Source organism: Carcharhinus amblyrhynchos, chromosome 13 (genome assembly GCF_965287045.1).
Source record: "Carcharhinus amblyrhynchos chromosome 13, sCarAmb.v2.hapA, whole genome shotgun sequence".
Taxonomy (NCBI): domain Eukaryota; kingdom Metazoa; phylum Chordata; class Chondrichthyes; order Carcharhiniformes; family Carcharhinidae; genus Carcharhinus; species Carcharhinus amblyrhynchos.
This window is the reverse complement of record NC_137336.1, coordinates 34,402,964-34,426,590: the sequence shown is the minus strand read 5'-3', so window position 1 is coordinate 34,426,590 and position 23,627 is coordinate 34,402,964. Positions and strand designations below refer to the sequence as shown.

The 23,627-nt window shown below is 39.7% G+C and overlaps 1 protein-coding gene across 2 annotated transcripts; it reads left to right on the top strand.

Annotated features, from left to right (window-relative positions):
- Positions 1-8,582: 8,582 nt before the first annotated feature.
- Positions 8,583-23,359, top strand: LOC145351832 (dual specificity protein kinase CLK4-like). 2 transcript variants are annotated; one of them, XM_080201511.1, is made up of 13 exons: positions 8,583-8,682; positions 11,762-11,922; positions 12,002-12,245; positions 13,433-13,523; positions 14,016-14,082; positions 15,956-16,066; positions 19,100-19,266; positions 20,234-20,328; positions 20,431-20,560; positions 20,636-20,718; positions 21,154-21,233; positions 21,627-21,717; positions 22,885-23,359. In XM_080201511.1, the coding sequence occupies exons 2-13, from the start codon at positions 11,762-11,764 to the stop codon at positions 23,011-23,013; spliced, it is 1,449 nt and encodes a 482-aa protein (XP_080057637.1). In that variant the 5' UTR covers positions 8,583-8,682; the 3' UTR covers positions 23,014-23,359. The 2 variants fall into 2 exon arrangements, with proteins under 2 accessions (XP_080057637.1, XP_080057638.1); XM_080201512.1 differs by lacking the exons at positions 8,583-8,682; positions 12,002-12,245; positions 13,433-13,523 and having other exon boundaries at positions 11,886-11,922.
- The last annotated feature ends 268 nt before the right edge of the window (positions 23,360-23,627 follow it).

Sequence of the window (23,627 nt, the reverse complement as noted above, 5' to 3'; positions counted from 1 at the left end):
GTGCCTTAAGTACAAGATGTGGAGGAAAAGAGACTGTAAAATGTGCTGCAGGAGTAAGATGGAAAAGAATCGGCAATTCCTATTGGTGATGGAACATTGCTGACCACCAGTTTACCATTGCAGTAAAAGAGGTTCAATGGTTTATCGAGAGTGACCAAGGTGGATACTCTGGCCCTGACAATAATTAGTATCATCAAATCAGAGCGGCAAATGTGTCTTGCTCAGCATAAGTGTTCCAGTTAGAAAGAAGTATAGGTGTACTTGATCATCTGAATCTTTCCACATTACTTTTGCTTACGAGAATATGTTCATCAATGATCAAAGCAATCTATGCCTACAGGAAGCAAGTCCAAGCCCACATTTGAGTTTGGACTGATAAATGGTAAGTAACATTTCTGCCAGACAAATGTCAGTTAATAACTATTGTTGTAAATATCTAGTTCATAGGTCATGCCTTTTAGTTTCAGAATACCAACTGAAGTTTTAAGAATTAGAGTGTTAACTGTAGAAAATCGCTTAAATACAATTTAAGCTAGCTTGGGGGTTAATGCACTTAAAAGGCCTGAATAGAAGAGATAGAGCTAAAAAAAGAGCAGACAGAAACTTAATGCATGGAACAACCGTAAAAAGAAACTGGAAGTTGAAACTGAAAAAAAACTGATCCTTCCTACTTCTAAGGAAACAAAAATGAACCCAATGTGCGGAAACCAAAATTTTTTGACAGACTGAAGCATGTTGAGGTTACATAGAAGAACACAGGTTGTAAACGTTCACAAAGCAATTCAAGGAGATGCTACATTGTGCAGTTTGCAGCTCACAGAAAGAAGATAGCCAAACTAAAGGACAGTTTCGTGCTCTGCTTAAAGTGGGAGTCTAGCTAACCATCATTCACCTTGTGGAATGTGGGTGCAGCTTAATCGCCAATTGATTTTTATGAAGGAACAGATGTTTAAAGTTTAAAATGGTGGAAGAATCTACAGTAGCCCCCTTGCAAAGTATTGTGGCAAAGAAAACACCTGGCAGGTTAATGTGGAAGTATTGGAAAATTAACCAGAACAAGGGACTGGCGTATCCACAGTCATGTGATGGTGAATGAAAGTTTTATCTTTTAGAGTTGAGGTGAATTCTTCAGAGGATTGGGGCATACTTATGGGTGGTTCCTACCAAAGTAAATAACTAAGATTGAAGTTTGATATGAAGAGACTTCTTGGGGGAAGTAAGTAGTAAACCACAGTGCATAACATACATTGTACTTTGCGTTGTTACATTAATTGTGCTTGTTTTAAGTCTTTTAGATACAATGAGGGTGATGCTCCCATTCCATTGAGTCGATTTCTTAGCGCAATGGGCCAGGAATTTTAAGCGGTGTGGGATTCATGCTGGGCACCTGACCCCAAATGCTGGATTTCCAGTGCTTTAGAAATGCAGCAGGAAATTTGAATGTAACTTAAATGGCATTAGTGGGTCTGGGACTGAAGTCTCCAGGCCCGCTAGCCTCTCCCCCTCCATCAGGAATATTTCACTCCAGCAGGGTTTAAATAGATTCCCACATGCGGGGAACTAGTGCCCTGACCCTGCTGGTGTGAAAGGGGGGAGGCAATCGAGGCCACCACAGAGTGCAGGCATGGGGGGTGCCCCCTGGGCATTTGCACTGTGGCAGTGCCAAACTGCACCTCAACACTGACAGGGCAAAGTGCCAATGCCCAAGCGGGCATCTTGGCACTGCCCATTGGGCATGGAGCAGTGCCAAGAGGGTGGGGCCTGATGGGGGCACGGCCTGATGGAGGGGAGGTGATTGGTGGGATGCCCCCCTGCCACACTGCAGTCAGAATTGGTGGGGAAGAAAGGAAGGGAGAGAGGCCAGCGATCAGGGCTGGCCTGGGTGGGAGGGGGCACCCTGCACAGGAGATTGGGGCTGCGGGGGGGTGGGGGTTGGAACTGCTGGTGGAGTGGGGAGAGAGATCCGGATTGCCGGGGCCCAGTGGAGGAAGTCATGCTGAGCCCGGGCATGCTTGGGGGACCTGCACTCAGCACGGGAGGGTTGGAAGGACTGGCGATCAGGCTGGCCAGCAACTAGGAGGCTGCCAGACAGGGGCCGCTGCGCATGCGCTAATCTCACTGCTGACAGATCGGCATATGCCCGTTCAGCATTAGGCTGCTGGCCTCTCCAGTGGGAATAGGTCCCTCTTCCTGATATTTTTTAATGTGATTTACGCTGATGCATTCTGCAGTGCACAGAGTATGGGAGATTCTTCTCTGAATTCCCACCTGAAAAAAACCAGTGTGAATTACTCCAGTTTTCATGCAAATCCAACACTTAGAATTTTTTGGGGAGAATCGCCCCCAGTTAAGTTGGTGTGTTTGCTTAGAAACGTGAAAACATGTGGCATAGTTCTATTGGTTAACACAAGATGTTCAGATTTATCTTTTAAATGTTAACAGTCCCTAACTGGATCATAACAGCGTCTGCTTCAAGAGAGCGTTTAATGGCCATCTCCTAACATTAAATTGCATTACATTGCCAGATCGCCTACCATCAACATCCAGTGAGGGTCAACTTTGACTAGAAATTGAACTATACCAGGCACGTACATACTATGGCTACAAGATCAGGTCAGAAGTTGGGTAATCCTCAGCAAATAACTGAGCTCCTGATTGTCTAAAACATGCATACATCTACAAGGCACAAGTCAGGAGTGTGATGGAATATTTTCCACTTGCCTAAAAGACTGTAGTTCTACCAATACTCAAGAAGCTCAAAATCATCCAGGACAAAGTAGTTAATTTGATTGGCACCCTTCTGCCACTTAAATATTCACTCTTTCCACCATTGACACACAATGGCAGCAGTGTGTACTATTGCAAGATGCAGAGCAGCAACTTGCCAGCAGCATCTCCTAAACCTAAGACTGCTACCACTGAGAAAGACTAGCACGGCAGGTATACGGGAACATCACCACCTGAAAGTTCCTCTCTGTAGTGTTGGGGATTGTGGGTTTTAACAAAGAAAAGAAGATGGTTCCCACACAGATTCAACCTGTACAGAGCACAAACTGGAAGTAAAACAGAAGCCTGCAACGCTCTAATGACATCACCATCAAATCTGATCAGCTCTTAATGCGACCTGCAGCCCTTTTAAATATACGTCTGCAGTCATAATGACAAATTACTATGATTTTGTTTCATAAGTAGTTGGAACTTCAGAAACCAAGAGGAAATGATAGTCTCTCACTCCTTCATGATCCCCACTCCGTAGCACTAGCACTGGCCAGAGACTGATAGCCAAGTTCTGCACACATGAGGACAGCCTCAACCAGGATCTTGGGTTCATGTCACACTAGCTGCAACCCCCATGATTTACCTGGGATTGCAAAATCTCACTAACTGTCCTGGATGGAGACAATACACATCTCTTTAACCTGTGCTTAACCCTCTCTCTACTCACATCATCTGTATCTTTAAGACTTGATTACCTGTAAAGACACACATTCCAACCATTATTTTGTAAATTGAGTTTGTGTCTTTATAGGCCCTGATTGTGAACAGAACTCCCATTCGCCTGATGAAGGGGCAGCACTTTGAAAGCTAGTGGCTTGTGCTACCAAATAAACCTATTGGATTTTAAGCTGGTGTTGTGAGACTTCTAACTGTGTGAACCTAAGGGGAGACATTGGGAGTAATAGATGTTTAGATAAAGGAGAGTGACTGCGTAAGGCACAGAGCACAAAGAAGTCGACAAATGTGAAAGTAGAAGAGAATCCTACTCTTTCTGAATGGATACTCCACTGACACTGTTGGCACAATTCCACGGCAGTCGTATAGAGATCCTGAATTTCTTGTTCCTGATACTGTTAACACACTCAACGTAATTCCGAATATCAGGCAGAACAGCTTCCAGTGTCAACTGATCAAGATGAACTAATGGAATTTGTGAACTGTAAAACCTCTGGAGAGTTTAAACACGGATTTCTGCAGTCTTGGAAACGTTTTTGATGCTTTAGTTATGCTCACTTCTGTCAGGGCAAGTCCACTGCATACTTTCCAGATATATATAACATTTTCGGGATGGGCAATAAATGCTGGCCTATCCAGAGGCGTCCACATCCCATATATATAAAAAAAATCAGCCAGGCTGCAGTTTGGGCACTCATTCACAGATGTCATTTACACATGGGAGTTTAATTCGTAATATTTAGTTTTGCAGCAAGGTAGCTATGGAAAAGAACTCCATACAGTATATGATACAGTGTATGGTCTGTAGAAGTCATATGGACTCGAAACATTAACTCTGTATCTATTTCCACAGACACTGTCAGACCTGCTGAGTTTATCCAGCATTTTCTGTTCTCATTACAACATACAAGGTAGGTGACTTTGCTGATGTCCAGGGCTCAATGATGCTTATGTTGTTTTGATGACAACCACAGAATACCTATGCAACCACATCAACAGAAAGAACTTCCACTTTCTCAATATCCAGGACTTATGTGACATGAATTGGAGGATTATACCTGTCAGGATCTGATATTTAGGAAATTGTACTGATGCCTTGATCCTTTTGTAACTCGGCTCACCCTGCATTCCTAATAATGAAGTCACTGACAGTGGGTCTGAGCTGACCCCCTGATGGTTCAAGCCTCAGCAGAAAATCTCTAACTGTGATGACAAGAGGTCTCTACCTAAGTAATGACCCAGCTTTAAAATATAATTAATCAGTATTCTAAGGATGCCATCAACAGGTTCGGGCAATGATGGTTGATGTGATCATATGGCCCAACTGCCTGCCTCTCTCTCTTAGCATTATCCACGTTCAGTGAGTCACTGGAGAAGGAGTATGTAACATTGACCAGTGCACTTGAAGACTCTGTAGCCAGGGTATAGGAACAGTACTAGAGTGCATCATCAACCCTGGAAATGTTCTTAATTTGATTCATTAAATTTCCTTTCTGTTGTTACAGTATGGTAGTTTCCTTCTTAGTTACTTTTCCAAAAGGACACTCAGTTTATTTTTATTGTAAATCTTCTGCATCACAAGAGGCATTAGTCTGGTTTAATGTTTCGGCGTTTAGCTTGATTTGCCTTAATTGTGGAGAAATTCCACAGGACTTTATTTTCTATGCTTCATTAGTTTCTTCCCCCCACCCCCCCCCCCCCCTCCCCCCGCTCACAAGATTGAAGGGGTGGGTTGGGCGTTCATGAATTGCACAAGTCTCTGTGGTTGTAACAAGTTTGAGAAGTTGAACATTCTTTTCTCAAGACAGACTGCTTTAATTCTGTTTGATTCTTTCCCAAGGTTACATTTAGATTAGCCACATCCTTTTCTACGTCAATCCAATCATCAGAAGAACAATAATGTTGGGAAAGTACTCAGAAAAGAATGATGTGGAAATTCAAAGGCCTAGATGAATAAATAGCAAACAGTGTGCATGTAAAGTTCTCCAATTGAACCTGAAAGATGGTTTGATTAAATGCCGCAATGCATACCACTACATAAAGCCTCCACTAGATGGCATGTGCATAACTGCTGGGAGTACACTCTCTAAGATGATACAAATGTCTACCTTTACATTAATTTAACTCCCAAAACTGGGCGAGTTTGGGGTTATTTCAGAGATTAAAATGCAAGAATTATCTGAAACAGGAACCCAACTCGCCTCAAACTCATCCACTTCTGATTTTAACAGGATACAGGGGAATGGGACCAGGTGACCAATTTGCTCATAAGTGGCAGGTTGGTTATTTAAATATTAAAATAAGTCTGTGTGCCGCATTCTGCAGTTAATGGGGATCCACAGTTCCAGTAAGAAATCAGTAAAGACAAGGAAGTAGTAGTGGAGGAATGAATGGGTCTGCAGAATGATCTGCCAAAAGAACCTCTGCTCATTTCTTCATGACTTTTGGTTTCGCATTTCCCTCTTCAGTTGCTCCTAGGAGCCTCCCATTTTCACTTTCAGGTGGCCTCATGTCATCATTCTCTTTCTCCCTCTTGCTCCACATCACATCAAAAGCTCCTAAAAGTCCCACAAAAAATCAATGACATATGAAAGAGAAATCATCCCTGTATACAGGAGAGACAGAACAAAGATGGCGTATGCATGAGGCCCTGTTCCTGGCAGACATGGCTTGGTGACACACTGGTTAGTACTGCTGCCTTGCAGCGCTAGGGCCTGGTTCAATTCCGACCTTGGGTTACTGTCTGTGTGGAGTTTGCACATTCTCCCCGTATCTGCATGAGCATCCTCCGGGTGCTCCGGTTTCCTCCGTCAGCTCAAAGATGTGCGGGTCAGGTTGATTGGCCATGCTAAATTGACTCTAGTGTCAGGGGGATTAGCAGGGTAAACATGGAGTTACGGGAATAGAGCCTGCATGGGAATTGTGATCGGTGCAGACTCGACGGGCCGTTTTGCATTGTAGTGATTCTATGATTACTGCACCGACAGCTGCCACAAAGCCCAAGCTATAGATGGGAAGGAGGAGAGTTATGGAGACTGTGTCAGTAAAACACCTACATTACTGTCCCTTTAAGGGGAGTGTCTCGAAGATGTCATCCCCATCACTTCCAAACTGTAGATGTACACTGAGGGAGAATGGCCAGATGACTTTTGAAGGAACCAGGTGGTCCCACTGGAGAAGAAGACAAACACCACAAATTGTGAAGGGCATCACACCATAATTTTGATTATGAATGTATTCAAACTTAAGTTATGGAGCCTAGCAAATATTTTGGAAGATAAAGCAAGCCATTACATTGGCTATAACCAATTTACTGTCAGAAATGATTGTGGAACTTGAGAGGCTACATCGGTATCCTAGGGTTTTAAAAGTTAGTTCAGAAATAAAGGTTGCACTGGTTTTGACTTTCTAGGAGTGAAAAAAGATAATGGTTTTGACAGTGCTGTCCCAACTTGCACCCATCAGTGTTCTGCTCCATATCTCAATTATAAAAGTCTCATCAAGGTTTTCAAATTCTTCCATGTCCTCACCCCTCCCTATCCCTATATCCTCTCCCAGCCCTACAGCTCTTTGAAATATCGGGGCTCCTCTAATTCTTGAGCACCACCAATTGTTCCAAATTAATTGTTCCAAAACTGGTGGCATATAGATGCCTGGGTAATAGCCCTGGAATTCCCTCCGTCAAACTATCCACCTATCTTACCTTACTTTCTTCATTTAAGATGTTCCTTAAAATCAGCCTCATTGGTTAAACTTCTGATTATTTACCCGACTACCTCCTTATATGGTCACATCAAATTTTGTTTTAAAATGGTCCTGTGAAGGCCTTGGGGATGCTTTATTACATCAAAGGCACTATATGAATATAAGGTGCTGTTAATGTGGGCTTGAGTTTCAACAGTGTAGGCGAGGGTTTGGTTGAGAAAAGTTTAAAGTTGTTATTTATTAGTCACAAATAAGGTTTACATTAACATTGCAATGAAGTTACTGGAAATTCCCCTAGACACCACAGTCCAGCGCCTGTTCGGGTCAATGATGGATAGCTACCAGAATGATGTGATGATTGGCAGGCTGCAAGTTAAGACATTTGGGATTTTGCAGTTGTAAGTCAATCAGGCAAGATTTTTTTTTCCACTGAAGGCCACAGGAGATAGTAACACTGGGCAGGACATGGGGAATCTGGACAGAAAGTGATTCAAAGGTATAATCAGAGAAAACCATATAAAAATATGGATATGACAAAGGGTCATCCAGACTCGAAACATTGGCTCCATTCTCACTCTGCAAATGCTGTAGGACTGGCTGAGATTTTCCAGCATTTCCTATTTCTGAAAATCATTTTTATAATTGACATGATTGGTGAAGCCAGAATGGTGAGGGCAATGTCAAGGGGAGGCAGCATATAGTGCATACCGGTTGATTTACATAGAGGAAGAGATTATGGGAGAATGGGAGAGCATAAAGAGAAGTTACCTGATAGAAATATGATGGCAAATGGCATGGCTCATAAATTACTGAAAAATTACTTTATGGCAGAACTATTGCCATCAGGATCACAGTTTCAACATGGCAAAAGGCAACATTGGACTTGGAATCAGGAACTTCTTGTTCATTGGAATGGAGACAACTTGTCATAATTTAAGATAAGGTAAAGTTTAGTTTATTGGTATCACAAGTAGGCTTACTGCAATAAAGTTACTATGAAAATCCCCCAGTAGCCACACTCCCGCGCCTGTTCAGTTACACTGGGGGAAGAATTTAACACCTAATCAGCATGTCTTTCGGACTGTGGGAGAAAATCCCAGCACCTGGAGGAACCCACGCAGACATGGGCAGAATGTGCACAGACAGTGAAGTGAGCTGGGAATCGAACTTGGGTCCTTGGTGCTGTGAGGCAGCAGTGCTTACCGCCGTGCCTTTGGACAGTGTGGCAGGGGGTGGGGCGGGGGGGGGGGTGGCTAGAGAGGAGGGCAGGCTTCAGGGCTGAGCAATGTAACAATGTTGCATTGTTACTCTGGGATGACATTGAGCCATGGATCTGTCAGCTGAGTGGCCCTGGCCTGAGCCCCCGCCCCTTTTTCACTGAGCCCCGCCCCTGTTCACGTGACCGGAAATGCGCCAAAGGCAGACGTCAGCGCTGATTGTTGTTGAAGCTGGTACTCCGCCATTTTGTGCAGGAGAGCAGTTTTCATTTTGTCTCCGGACTCGGTGCGATTTCAAACTGTTGAGGTAAGAATGCTGGAAAGGGCCTTTGTTTCGGCTGGGGGAAAGTGACTTTGAGGGGGTGGTGGGGGAGGCGATGGTGTTCCAATTTTATCAGAATGCTTTATAAAGTGCCAAAGCGTTGTTCCTAAAGAATGTGGGGTGGGGGAGGTCACTGGCTGTCTTCCCTTCGCCATCCCTGGACCGTGTAATCGGATCAGCCCAGGCGGATCGTTGGCATCAGGCTCGGTATCCAGAGGAACATGGCTGGAGCTCGACTTCTCCCCTCGATTCCCGGCTTGTTCCTGAAAAATAAATCAGTCAGCCGGTTTTCTCTCCGAGAGACAAAACCCTTTAACAAAATGGCGACGGTGCGAGCCCTGCTTCCCTCTGGATCCAGACACAAAGTCTTCTCCGCCTCACGGGATCGATCTTTTCCATGTTTAATCAACACTTTATATATTTTTAGTTTTTGAAAATGTTCAATCGTCTTTCCCTCGAAAGCTTGTTCCACAGCCGTTTTCAAAATAAAACATTTGGATTTTTTTTGGGCGAGTCTTTTTATTTGAGTGGCTTCACGATCGAGGGGGACAAAAAGCTAAATTAAACTGAAGCTCCTGTTGGAAAAGGCATTAATTGTTGGGAGGTTAGGACGAAGAGTAGATACGATTTTACTCCCTATGGAAGTTGAGGAAGGATTTCCAATAATATAAATTTATTTATCTTTGAGCCCGTTCAATTTGTGCACCAAACAGCCTGTTAATATTTATTCGTAAATTTGACTTATTTCCTGAAAGCATGTTCTGACATGCATTCTTACACTCGTTTAATATGAACGTTAGCTCCGTCTGGTACAGGTGTTGTGTTCTTCGTTTTTGCATTATGGTTTTGCGCACGAAAAACCAGCATAATCTTTTCCCACATGAGTGTATTAATAATGCTATGTTTATAGTGATCCTGAGCTTATGAAACTCGAACTCCTGTCAGAATCATGTAACTAGCTAGTCTGCATGCCTCTTTCAAAATGATGGTATGTGAATAAGTACATCTCATATATTGCAAAACTTGGATTTATATGCAACTCTAGATGGAAAAATACTTACACCTGTAGGTGGTGTATTTTTTCATTGTTGGCCATCTCGCACTTCACTGTCAGAGCCTGAGATGTGTAATTGCTGCCATTTTGTAGTTCCAAGCATATCATCATGTAACACCCCAGTGGCCGCATTAGTAAAAGAAAGAGATTGCATTTATATTTGCAGACGTCCCAAAGTGCTTCACAGCCAATTACATGTTTTTTAAAAATCTAGTCACTGTATTGTGGGGAAAATGCAATTTGTGCACAGCAGTGAGATACTTGAACAGATAATGTGTTTTATTCATGTTGAGGATAAGTGGTGGCCATTTTTCTTAAGCTTCTGTGGCACTTTGCTGTGTTCACCTGAGAGTGGAGGTTTCACATGCAAGACAACAGTAATAGTTCAGCACTCTCAGTCCAGCATTTACTGTGAATCTACAATCTGAATTGAGGGCCATGACTGGCACTTGATTGCAAAGCTGCATTGTTCAGTATGTTTTCTGGAAGATTTTGTACAAAGCAGTTGCATCTTTCATAACCAAGAGCAGGATTTGGCCATATGGCCCCTTGAGCCTGCTCCACCATTTAATTGCTCACCTCAACCCTTAATTCCTTTACTATTCAAAAATCCGTCTATCTTTGCCTTAAAAATATTTAATGAGGTAGCCTCAACTGCTTCACAAGGCAGGGAATTTCACGAATTTACGACCCTTTGGATAGAAGAAGACTCTAAAGGGTTTCACTGCAACATGATTAAATTTATCCATTGACCTAAATTTGTTTCTTTAAATACTATTTAAATTTTACTTGAAGTCTTTAACCTCTACCAAAAGCCTAGGTTCAGGCATGATATATTTGCACAGGGCTGATGTTTTGAATTGAATTTGAATTGTGCAGCTTGAATTTATACAATGTGATTTTTCCGAGATTAGTTATCTTTCAGTCAGTTGTACCAATAAGTTCAGGTACTAATGCTTCAGACAGTTTGATACATTTAACAAAATTAAATTTTTATTGGAAAACGTTACTTCTGTTTATTTTGATTATTGACATGTATTGGTATACAGTGAAAAGTGTTATTTCTCGCACATGATGTAGACAAAGCGAACCATTCATGGAGAAAGAAAGAGTGCAGAATTATGTTACAATCATAACTAGTGTTAAGAAAGATCAACTTAATGATTTATATCATACTTTAACCATTCCCAAGGTGTCCTAAAGTGCATCTGGGCCATTTTATGTGGCATATGCATACATAGCCACTTTCCCATAGCAAGGTCCCATATGCAGCCATGAGATTTTTGTTGTCCTGAAGTTCAGCTAAGCATGAAATGACAACGCAGGGAGAAACTCTCTGCTTTCCTTTGACTTCTATCTATTTCAAATTGGTAATAGTGGTATGAATGCTCCCTGGCTGTGTACTCTAATCCAAACTTGTTTTTCATTTCTTCTATACATGCAGACATTGCATCACCAATACTGCTTCCAGATTTTTTTCACGTTATCTCCTATTCACTTAAAGAAAACTAGCATACAATGTTTTTAACTTCTCTGGCCATCTTTAATATGTAAAAAAATCTTTTTCTATTCCCATTGATATTGTTTGAAACTTCTTTTATTTTTTCATAGTGGGTTAGCTTTTATTCTCCATCCCTTATTTGCCTTTCAACTGATTGGTTGAAATGGCTCCCCTAACCATAGTGCTGTGGGTGAGGAGTCTCACAGACCAGGTAAGGATGGTAAATTTACTTCCCGTTACTGAACCAGATGGATTTTTTACAACAGTGTACCATGGTTTCATGGTCATCATTAGACTTCTAATTCCAGGTTTTTATTGAATTCAGAATTTCCCCATCTTGTCCCAAAATGTGTAGGTTAGATGGATTAGCCATGAGAAATGATGAGGTTTTGGGGAGAGGGCCTTGGTAAGATTCTCTGTCATAGTATCCGCCATTGGTGCAGGCTTGATAGGCTGGCTTCTTCTGCACTGTAGGGACACTATGATATATGTTATATATTTTTTGATAGATGCCTCATTTGAAGTGTGCACAAAACTGTGATTGGAACAGTGGAGACAGTTGGGACCACCGCGACTACAGCAACGGTCACAAACGCAAAAAACGATCCCGTAGCAGTGAAAGAGAAAACAAGCGACGTAGGCGCCATCATCACTCAAAGCATTCAGATAGGTGAGTAAAGCAAACTTATAACCTGTGAAGCCTGTACAGCAATAGTTAAGATTGGTAATTTAGTAAGTTTTTCTTATAGCCAAACAAAATCTGTTAATGAGCACATGGATTGCCATGACGGAAAGCATGAATACAGAGATGGGTACAAAATGGAATATAGGAATGGCTGTCACAACAGAGAATGTCGACACCAGCGCTACTACTATAGTCATCAAAATCACAGCAAGTCAGGCAAACCTGATAGTGGAAGGAGTCAAAAAAGTAGCCGGGAAAGGCATAGGCCTAAAAAACATCACTCTGGTTCAAGTAATCATTCGCACTCGGTAAGAACAAATTTATTTGAAATTGACAGATATGGGGTATTTGAATACTTATGTTTTTATATAAAAGTTAGGCATCATTTTGGGGGTAGGACAGGCATCCCAAATGTGTTAAAATCTGGATAGTCAAACGTCAGGTAATCTAGGAGTAATTTTCTATTAAATTTTGGAAGCAGTGTCCATTATAATGTATAGATTTATGCATACAGTTATCAGTGGCAGTGTCTTGCTCAGACTGTTTAATGTTAGAAAAATGCAGTTTTGAAGACTTTACAGTTATGTAATGACGTGATAAGTTTTACCAATAGGAGTCCCTTCGAATAAAGTAACAAATTACAAGTGTACTTGGACAGTTCAAATAGCACATTTTATCTTAAAGTTTTCATGTCATGCCAATCATTCTGAGAAGGGGTTGTCTGATCACTGGCAGTTCAACCGGTGTTGATGATCCACGCATCATAATTGCTGTGTTGATACAATCTGGCAGTCCGATGTTGAATGCAGTCATTCATTATTAAGAATTTAACCTATCCTGCATCCGTGCTACTAAAAACAACATTATTTCCACACTATTTACTTAGTTCTACTAGCCAGCCCTTCCAGACTGTTGAAACTGATTTCCACAGTGGCAATTGACTCGGTGGCTTTTGAAAATCTAATTATTCATCTTAACCAAGTGTTCATTTCCTAGCCTTTTAGGCATTTTAGAGAGAACATAATTTGCCCTGCAATTCAAAATCCTTATTTTTTTCATTTACTATTTTCATTATAAATACCCTAGTTGGAACCATATATTGCATTCAGAGACATGCAATATCTTTGACCCCCTCAGAATGCGCCTTTCCCCATATTTTGTTAGTAATTCCCAACATATTTTGAATCTTGATGTCTTTTATTAACTTTGATTTGGTGAATTTTGTATTGATGCATTTGTTGCTTTGAAAATTTAAAGAAGCATCTTATCTTAAAATCTGTTCCTTGCCATGTTTTTCTTCTGTAACATACACTGTGTGCCATGTGAATTTCTGGGGATTGAATTTGAATTTGCACCCGTCAACCTACCGTGGCCTTTCGTGGATTGGCGTGTATATGAATACCTGAATCCTCTCCTGGGGAATGGTGTGTTCTGTTCCGAAATACTATCCTTTTTCAATGGCTGGATGATGTTGCTGACTGCTTATCGTGTACAGAAGAGTCACCGCCAGAGGAGAACCAAGAATGTTGAGGATGATGAGGAGGGTCACCTGGTATATCACACTGGAGACAAACTGAAAGCAAGATGTATAGAATATTTTTGTAATAACTTATTACAGAACACTTTAAAGACATAGTTTGGGAATGTAGGGGAGGGAGGAGGACATAATTTGGAGGGGGGAGGGGGATCTCCAACACTATTCTAAAACCTGTTTTTCATATTTGAAACCATACATGTAATTTTAGATAGTATGCCATTCTGTGTTACTCTGAAGTTAGCTTATTAATCTTGTGCAGAAAACATGTAGTTCAGGAAACTTTCAAAATAAGGCTTCTCTAGCTTTTGGTGAGTGGTGGGGTGGTGATGTTTTCCACTTAATTGAATCATGGGTTACTTATTTTGAAAGCTTATTTTGTAGGGTTTTAGTATTAGGAATGCCCTTTATCAAAGTAAAAATATTTAAATTGACCTTTTTAGTATAAAACTGTTTAATTTTAGTGTTAATCATTTACTGAGACTTGTGTATTTTTAAGGAAATGATTTTTATGTGCAAATTTTTAAAGAGTTTTTCTTTTCAGATGAAATAATATGTGGCCTAGGCGAAGGAGCTTTTGGAAAGGTTGTAGAGTGCTTCGATCTAAAAAAGTATGTACTTTGTCAGTATCTCTTAAATACAAGTCAATTGCTTTGTATATGAGAAGTTACGATGCTACAATGCTTTGTTCCTCAGCACCCTAAAACAGTGGACTATTGAAGCCACTATAGAAATAAGAGGTGAAGGGTATCAGTGTAAGCTGGAGAATTTATAGTGGAACTAAAGGAACCTCTTTTGACTGTATGATCACAATAAAAACTAAACTGTGTGCAACAGAGACCACTTGTATTATGACTCCCTTAACAAAGAATTGATGAATGTTGTAGCACAGCTAATTAGATTCAAGCGAATTAATAAATTAATATGGTGAAACATAATAAATTGAGAGCAGTAGACAAGAAAATAGGCAGCAATGAATTAATACATTAATAGATCAGCAGATAAATCCGATCAATAAATGCTCAGTGGGAATTTTAGGGAATGAACAGTGAAAAGGATGATTAGAAGGGGCACGAGTATATGAAAATCAACAGATGAAAGGAAATGATAAGGGTTTTATCAAACATTTAAAAGACAAGAATGAAGAAAATACATCAGCTTATGTGAAATAGAGGGCCTAAATGAGGAAGAGTGCATGCAAAAGGTACTAAAATGTTACTTTTTAAGTGGAGTCTATACTTTGGCATAATCAGCAATCTGCGTGCAAATTTTGCTAGTTTTCTGAATTGAGTTTGTGGCTCAAGTTTTATCTCAGTCTAACTTGCATAATCACAAGCGTAAAATTGTCCATAAATTGACAATTAGGTAGACTTCCAGAGTTCTAGCATAAAGTATTCCTTGATATTTTAGGAGTGATAATATGGTGTAGAACAAAAACGGGTTTGTTTTCTTTAGTAAATGTTGAGTCCAGCATTTGAAAGTAACCAGATTTTAAATAGCTGAAAATGACTAAAAAGCGACGCAGGGCCATTTACTATTTTTGTTGATGCACTGTTACCATAAGCAATTTTTAATATTAGATGCATATTAGTATAATTTTTGAAAGCCGCCTCAAACATCTGCAAACAAGTGCATTAAGTGGAAAATCACCATGGTGATTAATTTGCTATGGGGATGTGGCATGTTTCAGATGTTGAATTGAGGCTCTGTCCAATCTCTTGAGTGAAATAAGATCCCATGGCAGTATTTAAAGAGCAGCTGGGTTTCTCCATGTGTTTTGGCTAACATGTTATATATCCCTTCTTCCACCCCCATCAACACCAGTTTAAAAATATTTTAATCATTACTGTTTGTGGGGCGTTGCTGTGTGCAAATTGGCAGCCATTTTGCCTATAGTATATTGGCTGCCATTAAAAGTTAATTTATTTGGTGTGATGGTCTTGAGATGATAATGAGGGCATGAATGGTACTGCAAGTTCTTTTATCCCTTGATATAATTCTTATCTCCCTCCATCCTCTAATGATTAACATTGTTTTAGACTTACTTTTGTCAATTTTGAGCTATTTGAAATGATCACATCAAACAATTGTTTCTTCTCTGCTTCCCTGCCCCCCATTTCATTCCCGCAACTTAATGTAGTATCCAGCATATCATGTGCAGCACTCTTATCACAAAGCGGTGGGGGGAGGTTGTTGGCATTGTATTTTCAAATCTAGTTTCAAAAGGTTTAAAAATGGAATCTACTTGAATTGGAAGAAAAGAAATGAGGGATATGTTACTGGTCTAATTTGGCAGCCAGATTCAGGGGAATGTATAAAAGCAATCCATATCTATTATATAACTTTTTTGCACCATATGTGGATACTCAAGTGATGGTGTTGACAACTGGGAACAGACTGAGCTGAGACTTCAAATTTAATTGTTATCTGAACAGCATTATTTCAGAATGCATTAATACTTCAGATGCATTACTGTTCTTTCAGGAGGGAATATATTGCAATGAAGATAATAAAGAATATTGCTAGGTACCGTGAAGCAGCTCGCTCAGAAGTACGTGTACTTGAAGAACTGAGCAACAAGGGTGCACATGATTTGTAAGTTTTTTTTTAAATGTGTGATTTCTCTACTTTTTTACTCATTCATGGGATGGGTGAAAGTATTGCTACCAATGTCAGCATTTGTTGCACGTTCTGGTTGTCCTCGACAGTGGTGGTGAGCTACATTCTTGGATGCTACAGTCCATCTGGTGTAGGGACACTTACAGTGCTGCTAGGAAGCAATTCCCAAGATTCTGATCCAGCAGTAAAGGAATGTGGATATAGTTCCAAATCAGGATGTTGTGTGCCTTTGAAGAGAAACTTGAAGGTGCTGATGTTCCCATGCATCTGTTGCCTTTGCCCTTGTTGACAGTAGAGGTTGCAAGTTTGGAAAGTGCTATCAGTGTGGCAAGTTAGTTTCAACCAATATAGTGCATTTTGAAATGCAGTTGCCCTTGTGCAGGAGATGCAGCATAATAATGACTTGATTTCTCTTCTGGCGTTACTTGATAAACTGACTGTTCGCACAGCCAGAGAGAAAAAAAAATTAACTTGTTTTGCTTTACTTTGCACATTCGTTCTTTCAGTTTGAAGCCAATGTTTGCAGATTATTTTTTCTCTGCATAGCTCCAATCAAATTATTTTTAAACAATGGCAGACAAAAGCTGCATTGAGGGAAGTTATGTCTTCTTGCCAGAATAAACACAAATAATTTAGTCTATTAATAAACTGAATTCTTGTTGGGAAAAGTGCTGGTTGATTGCCTGTTTAACTTTGTGGTCGTTAATCTGTATCCCAGCTGCCTTTTTAGCGATAAAAATGATTGCATAAATCGGTAGGAAACTTTTCACCATATTTCAGCTGCTATGTGCACTATGCTTAAAGGAAGCAAATGTAATTTAAGCTTTATTGAGGGAATTGTAGACTTTAGTAGCATTGTAAATTATCCCACCTCCTGTTGGAATTTTGCCATTTAATACAGGAGAATAAGTTAACCAATGGCAGGAAGAACTACAGAACGCACAGTTGCATTTCTCTGCAGTGTCGCAACTTCAAGTGAAACATTTCATCTGGCTGAGCCATGTCCTAAAGTTTTGGTTGAGGCTTTGAACATGTTTATCAGGCAGTTATTTTGCTCTTGCATATGAATCTGAGCTTAGATCTAAACTATTATACAAGGGTGAACTAAATTAGAAAGTCCGTGGAATTGTCCATCATTAAAGAATATTAAATATTGATTTGGTGAAACACTTTGCAGTTCTGTTTTGAGGTAGTTTTTAGCTATACCTCCTACCAGTTTTCTCCCTCTCCTTTGATGTAATTAGTGATTCCAAAAAGGGTTCTGCTCATTGAATCATAGAGGTGTACAGCATGGAAACAGGCCCTTCGGTCCAACTTGTCCATGCTGTCCAGTTTTTACCATTAAACTAGTCACAATTGCTCGTGTTTTGCCCATATTCCTCTATACCAGTCTTATCCATGTAACTGTCTAAATGCTTTTTAAAAGACAAAATTGTACCTGCCTCTACTACTAAAAGCTCATTCTAGACACTCACCATTCTTTATGGAAAACATTGCCCTCTGGACCCTTTTCGATCTCTCCGTTCTCACCTTAAACCAATGCCTACTAGTTTTAGACTTCACTACCTTATCTACATCATCTATGCCCCTCATGATCTTATTGAGGTCCATAAAATAACCCCTAAGCCTCCTACGCTCCAGGGGAAAACAGTCCCAGTCTATCCAGCCTCTCCTTGTAACTCAAACTACCAAGTCACAGTTGCATCCTAGTAAGTCTTTTCTGCACTCTTTCTAGTTTAATAATATCCTTTCTATAATAGGATGACCAGAACTGTATTCCAAGTGTAGCCTTACCAATGTCTTGTACAACTTCATCAAGACGTCCCGATTCCTGTATTCAGTGCTGACCGATGAAACCAAGCATGCCGAATGCCTTGTTCCCCATTCTGTCCACCTGTGACTCCACTTCCAAGGAGCTATGAACCTGTACCCCTAGATCTTTGTTTTATAACTTTCCCCAACACCCTACTTTTGACTGATCAAATCCTGCCCTGGTTTGATCTACCAAAATGCATCACCTCACATTTACTTAAATTAAACTCCATCTGCCATTGTCCCAATTGATCAAGATTTCGTTGCAATTCTAGGTAACCTTCACTGTCCACTATGCCACCAATCTTGGTGTCATTTGCAAACTGACTAACCATGCCTCCTGCATTCTCATCCAAATCATTACTATAAACAACAAATAACAGTGGATCAAGCACCAATCCTTGAGGCACACCTCTGGTCACAGGCCTCCAGTTTGAAAAACAACCGCCTATAGCTATCGTCTTCTGTCATCAAGCCTATTGGCTACCTCAACCTGGATCCCGTGAAATTTAACCTTGTGCAGCAACCTACTGTGAGGTACCTTGTCAGGCCTTGCTAAGGTCCATGAGTGCAATCGGTTGCTTTTTTACCTTGCTTATGTATCCATTTTTCATATGCACCAGAAAAATGAGTGGTGTGAAATTGTGGAAATACTGGGACTACAAACCTGATTCTGTCTATGGTCATTTGCAATTTGAATCATAATTTGGAGCTCCAGCCAACATGTTCATCAACCCAAGCTATGATATACCTCTTAGTTACCCTACCCAAAATTAACTCTTTCAGTATAGGTCAGGATCCAGTATCCAATCTTCCTAGTCTTCATGATTAAACAGCACATCTAAATAATACAGATTTAGAAGTCCTTGCTATTTTCCCTATTTTTTGAATTTCAAAGGAAAGAAAGGAAGGATATTTTGTTACAGCATGATTTCCATGCTTTTTACTTGCAAAAATGTCATTGGATTTTCCTGCACTGCTATATTGGTGTCGGGCCATTGTGCCATTAAGCTCCAAGTGCATCTGAGTCTATAATTCATGACAAATTCAATTTGAAAAATGGTCATTCTTTAGAGTGCCATTTGAAATTGAAGTAATTTTGTTCTATCTATTGTTTCATTAGAAATCGTATCTCATTGCTGTTGCATAATATGACTGATCTAAAATTCTGGTAATTTGGGTTATTCTATTTTGCAGTGGATGTGTACAAATACTGGATTGGTTTGATCACCATGGACATATTTGTATTGGGTTTGAACTCCTTGGACTCAGTACCTACGATTTCTTAAAGGAAAATAATTTTATGCCATTTCCAATGCATCACATCAGACACATGGCTTATCAGATTTGTCATGCCCTGCACTGTGAGTAAAACGTGTACATGAATACAAAAAGAATTAACTTCAAATTGTAGAATTTTGTGTTGTGAAATTTGAATTACTACATGTATTTGGTTCTGTTGTGTGTAACAGCATTTCCCTGAGTGATAGTGTGTACATGTCTATTTGTGCAATATAATTAAGAACGTCTTGAACAGGATGCCTCTTTTTGCTGTTAATAAACTTATGCCAAATTGATGTATCTAGGTACCAAGTATGATCAGGAAGGCCCCCAAATTCTGACCCATCAGTATTTCATTATCTCCTTTGTTGTGATTTTGGCGATTATCTTGCTTCATAAATGCAGGTGCAAATTATTAATTTAGTACCCTGCCATGTTTTCCATCATAAGACGTCTCACAACACCAGGTTAAAGTCCAACCAATTTATTTGATAGTAATCCCACAAGCTTTTGGAAACGGTGTTCCTTCGTCAGGTGTGTGCAAGGTTGACGAAGGAACATTGTTTCCGAAAGCTTGTGGGATTACTATCAAATTGGTTGGACTTTAACCTGGTGTTGTGAGACTTCTTACTGTGTTTACCCCAGTTCAACGCCAGCACCTCTACATCATGCTTTCCATCTCCAAAGATAGATGGTCCCTTTTTCATTCTAACTGACCCTGACCCATTCTTTCAGTATCTTTTGTACTATTTACACGCTTATAGAATATTTGTGCATTCCTTTTTATGTTTGCTGCCAGTCTCATACTCTCTTTGCTGCACATTCCCTTTTACATTGTTCCTCTGAACTTTGTATAATCAGACTATTTCTCACTTGGTAATCTGATTTTTGAATAATTGAAGATGACTTTTAAATGGCTGTGTCTGGTTTCTAATAATTTCATCTAGCAGTCCATTATTTTAAGACTTTGGTTTGTGCAAATTATATCAACATAAACCACAATGATTCACAAATGTCTTTAAATAAATTTACAATTTTCTTCCTCATTAGTTTTGCATCAGAACAAGCTTACTCACACAGACCTCAAACCTGAAAATATTCTGTTTGTGAATTCTGACTACAGCATTGAGTATAACAGCAAAACGGTAAGGTGGCCCCACTCTAGTCAAGTTTATTTTGTTTTTAAAATCTGTTCATAACTGATGATGTACAAATACTGGATTGTACAAATGATTTTTATTTCTTAGAAACATGATGATCGAACAGTGCTAAATGCAGATGTCAAAATTGTGGATCTTGGCAGTGCAACGTTTGATGATGAGCATCACAGTACTGTAGTATCTACAAGACATTACAGGGCTCCTGAAGTCATATTAGGTTAGTACAAAGAAATTTGGTTTTTGTGTGCTAAATGTTATGAACTTCTTGTAATATTACTCTTAAATTTTTCAGAGTTGGGTTGGTCACATCCATGTGATGTATGGAGCATAGGATGTATACTAATTGAATACTACCTTGGTTTGACACTCTTTCAGGTAAGAACTAACATTTTTCTACATATCTATCTACGGCTGTTGAGTAGTTTATGTTATAGGTGAAGTTTTGTTGTGATCCCTTTGTTCCGAAATCTAAGCATTTTATGGAGTGGCAAGAAAAATAGCCATATTTAATCTGGGCTATATTGAGCAAAATAAATTTTTGGACAGTATCTGCAGCAAATTTGAATCTAAATTTCTCTAACCCATTTCCGATTTAGTCGTGATTAAAATATCACTCAATCCAATGGGGTAGACTATCCTTTTTTTGTTTCAAGTATGTTGGTCTCTAAATTTATACCTAACCTGTATTATGCTTTGTGTGCCTTATGGTTAATTCAGAGAAATGTACTTCACACTTATTCTGTTCCTCCTTAATGGTGGAAAGAAGTACAACTTCAAGCACCTCTATAATAATTCACGTTTCTTGTTCAGACACATGACAGCCGGGAGCATCTTGCCATGATGGAAAGAGTACTTGGACCCATTCCAACCAGTATGATTAATAGAACACGGTAAGTATATTTAGAAATGTGTGTCTGCTTGATCATTTGTTGTATCCTGTAATCACTTGTACCAAATCTCATTTTTGTTTTTGTTCCTGATTAAAGTTTGCTTCATTGTGCAAAGCAATTAAAAATGATGTCCGGCATGTGTCAGGTTTCCAACAATCAAGATCTATCTGTATAAATACTGTTAACTAAGTGTGCATAATTAAATTTTGGTGCTGAATGTAGATACTCAGATGTGTCTGTAGTTTATTCTGCATGTGATAAGATTTAGTTGAGGTCTTAAAATATCTTTGACATTGATTTCAGCTTTGGAAATTTGCATACAAAAATAATGCATGCACCTTAACACAGCATTGCAAAGACATGAGTGACATGCTGATGGCATCTTGTTTTCAGGAAATGCAAATATTTTCGCCATGAGCGATTAGATTGGGACGAAAACAGTTCTGCTGGTAGATACGTTAGGAAACGCTGCAAGCCTTTGAAGGTAGTTATTTTAATTATATTTTCTATTAAATCATTCATGAATGTGGGCATCACTGGCAAGGCTAACATGTATTGCCTATTCCTAATTGTACATGAAGTAGTCGTGGTGAGATAACTTGAGCTGCTGCAATCCGTATGGTGTAGATACACGTGTAGTGCTGTTAAAGGCAGTTTCACGATTTTGACCCAGTGGCTGTGAAAGAAGTAATGTAGTTCTATGACAGGATGCTGGGAGGGGATCATCATGCCAATCATGAAGATCTGTTCCTGTGTTACTGTCCTTGCATGTGGTAAATGCCACAGATTTTGATAGTTCTGTTAAGGAAACATGTATCCTGAATATTTAATGTGGTGATGTCAGTCAAATGGATTGCTTTGTCCTGGATAATGTTAGTCTTATTGAGTGTTGTTGGAGCTGCGCTCATCTAGGCAAATGACGAATCAGAAAGTGACTTGAAAAATTTTTAACTTTTGAAGCTACAATATTTATATGGCTAGTCCAGTTAATTTTCTGGACATGGTAAGCCCCCAGGATGTGATTCAACTGTGATAATGCTGTTGAATATTTATGGAGTAAGTTGGGAGCTGTAGAAAGATCACATTCTCTCTTTTTGTTGCTTGGCACTTGCGTGGCATGAATACTCAAGGCTGAATTCTACCCAGGTCTTAACCACATGAGAGCACAGAAATCTTCAGTATCTAAGCAGTTGCAAATGGTAATAAACACTGGAATCGTCAGTAAACATTCCCTCTTCTGAACTTATGATTGAGGCTAGGCCAGCAAACCAGCTAAAGATTTCTGGGCCTTACATGCTGTCCTGAGGAACTCCTGTAACAGTCCGCTGGTGTGAAATAATTGATCGTTAACCATCCCAGCCATTATCTTTTGTGCTGTGTATGACTCCAATCAGTGGAGATTGTTCCCTCGATTCCCATTCACTTCAGTTTTATTAGAGTTCTTTGGCAGGCTGGGATTCAGTTCTTTCATCCATGTTTGGACCAAGACTGTAATGAAGTCTGCAACTAAGTGCTCTAGTAGAATCAATTATTACTGATTAAAGGGTATCATTGTAATATTGTTAGCATTTCATCACTTGGATAGCAGACTGGGGTGGTAAATTGCATATCTCAGTTCTACCGTTTTGTAACTTATGTATGTTATTTTCAGGAGTATATGATTTCTCAGATCTCTGAACATCAGGAACTCTTCGACCTAATTGAAAAGATGATGACATATGAACCTTCAAAAAGAATACGGCTGGATCAAGCATTGAAACATCCATTTTTTTCACATTGAGGAGAGACCGTGGCTTACAAAGTGAACTGTTTTGTACATGTAAATTAATTGCAAGTTCTCCATTGGAGAATATCTAGACTGTGTCAGTCTGTACTAAAATCATAAATTTTGAAATTGAAGTGTATGTAAAATTATGTCCATATTGTGTGATAAAAATTTATGAAGATGCCATTTTTGGTGTTGTCATGTGGGCATGTGCTAATTTTTTTTGAACCACTCTTGCTTTACAATACTACAATTCTTAAAGTTGGAAAACCATTTTCTAAAACAGACTTTTGTATTATACTACCTCATAACTTGTAAAGTAAACATTGACATTGTGCAATAAAGTTGTGATTTTATTGTATTTGTGTGCATTGTATGAAATGAGAACTTAAGTTTGCAGAAAAATAAGATGGGTATTGATGAAGCAGTAATGCTTACAGCTCAGTTCCAGTGATTATTCCAGTTCCACTCAGCTCCAGTGAATATGGGCAGCATGGTAGCAGAGTGGTTAGCACTGCTGCTTCACAGCTCCAGGGGTCTGGGCTGGATTCCTGGTTTGGGTACTGTCTGTGTGGAGTTTGCACATTCTCCTTGTGTCTGTGTGGGTTTCCTCTGGGTGCTCAGGTTTC

Coding starts and splice junctions, on each gene's coding strand:
- LOC145351832 (XM_080201511.1), top strand. CDS start 11,762: ATGCCTCATTTGAAGTGTGCACAAAACTGTGATTGGAACAGTGGAGAC. Junction 14,083..15,955: donor GAGTGCTTCGATCTAAAAAA/GTATGTACTTTG, acceptor CTGTTCTTTCAG/GAGGGAATATATTGCAATGA. Junction 21,234..21,626: donor AGTATGATTAATAGAACACG/GTAAGTATATTT, acceptor TCTTGTTTTCAG/GAAATGCAAATATTTTCGCC.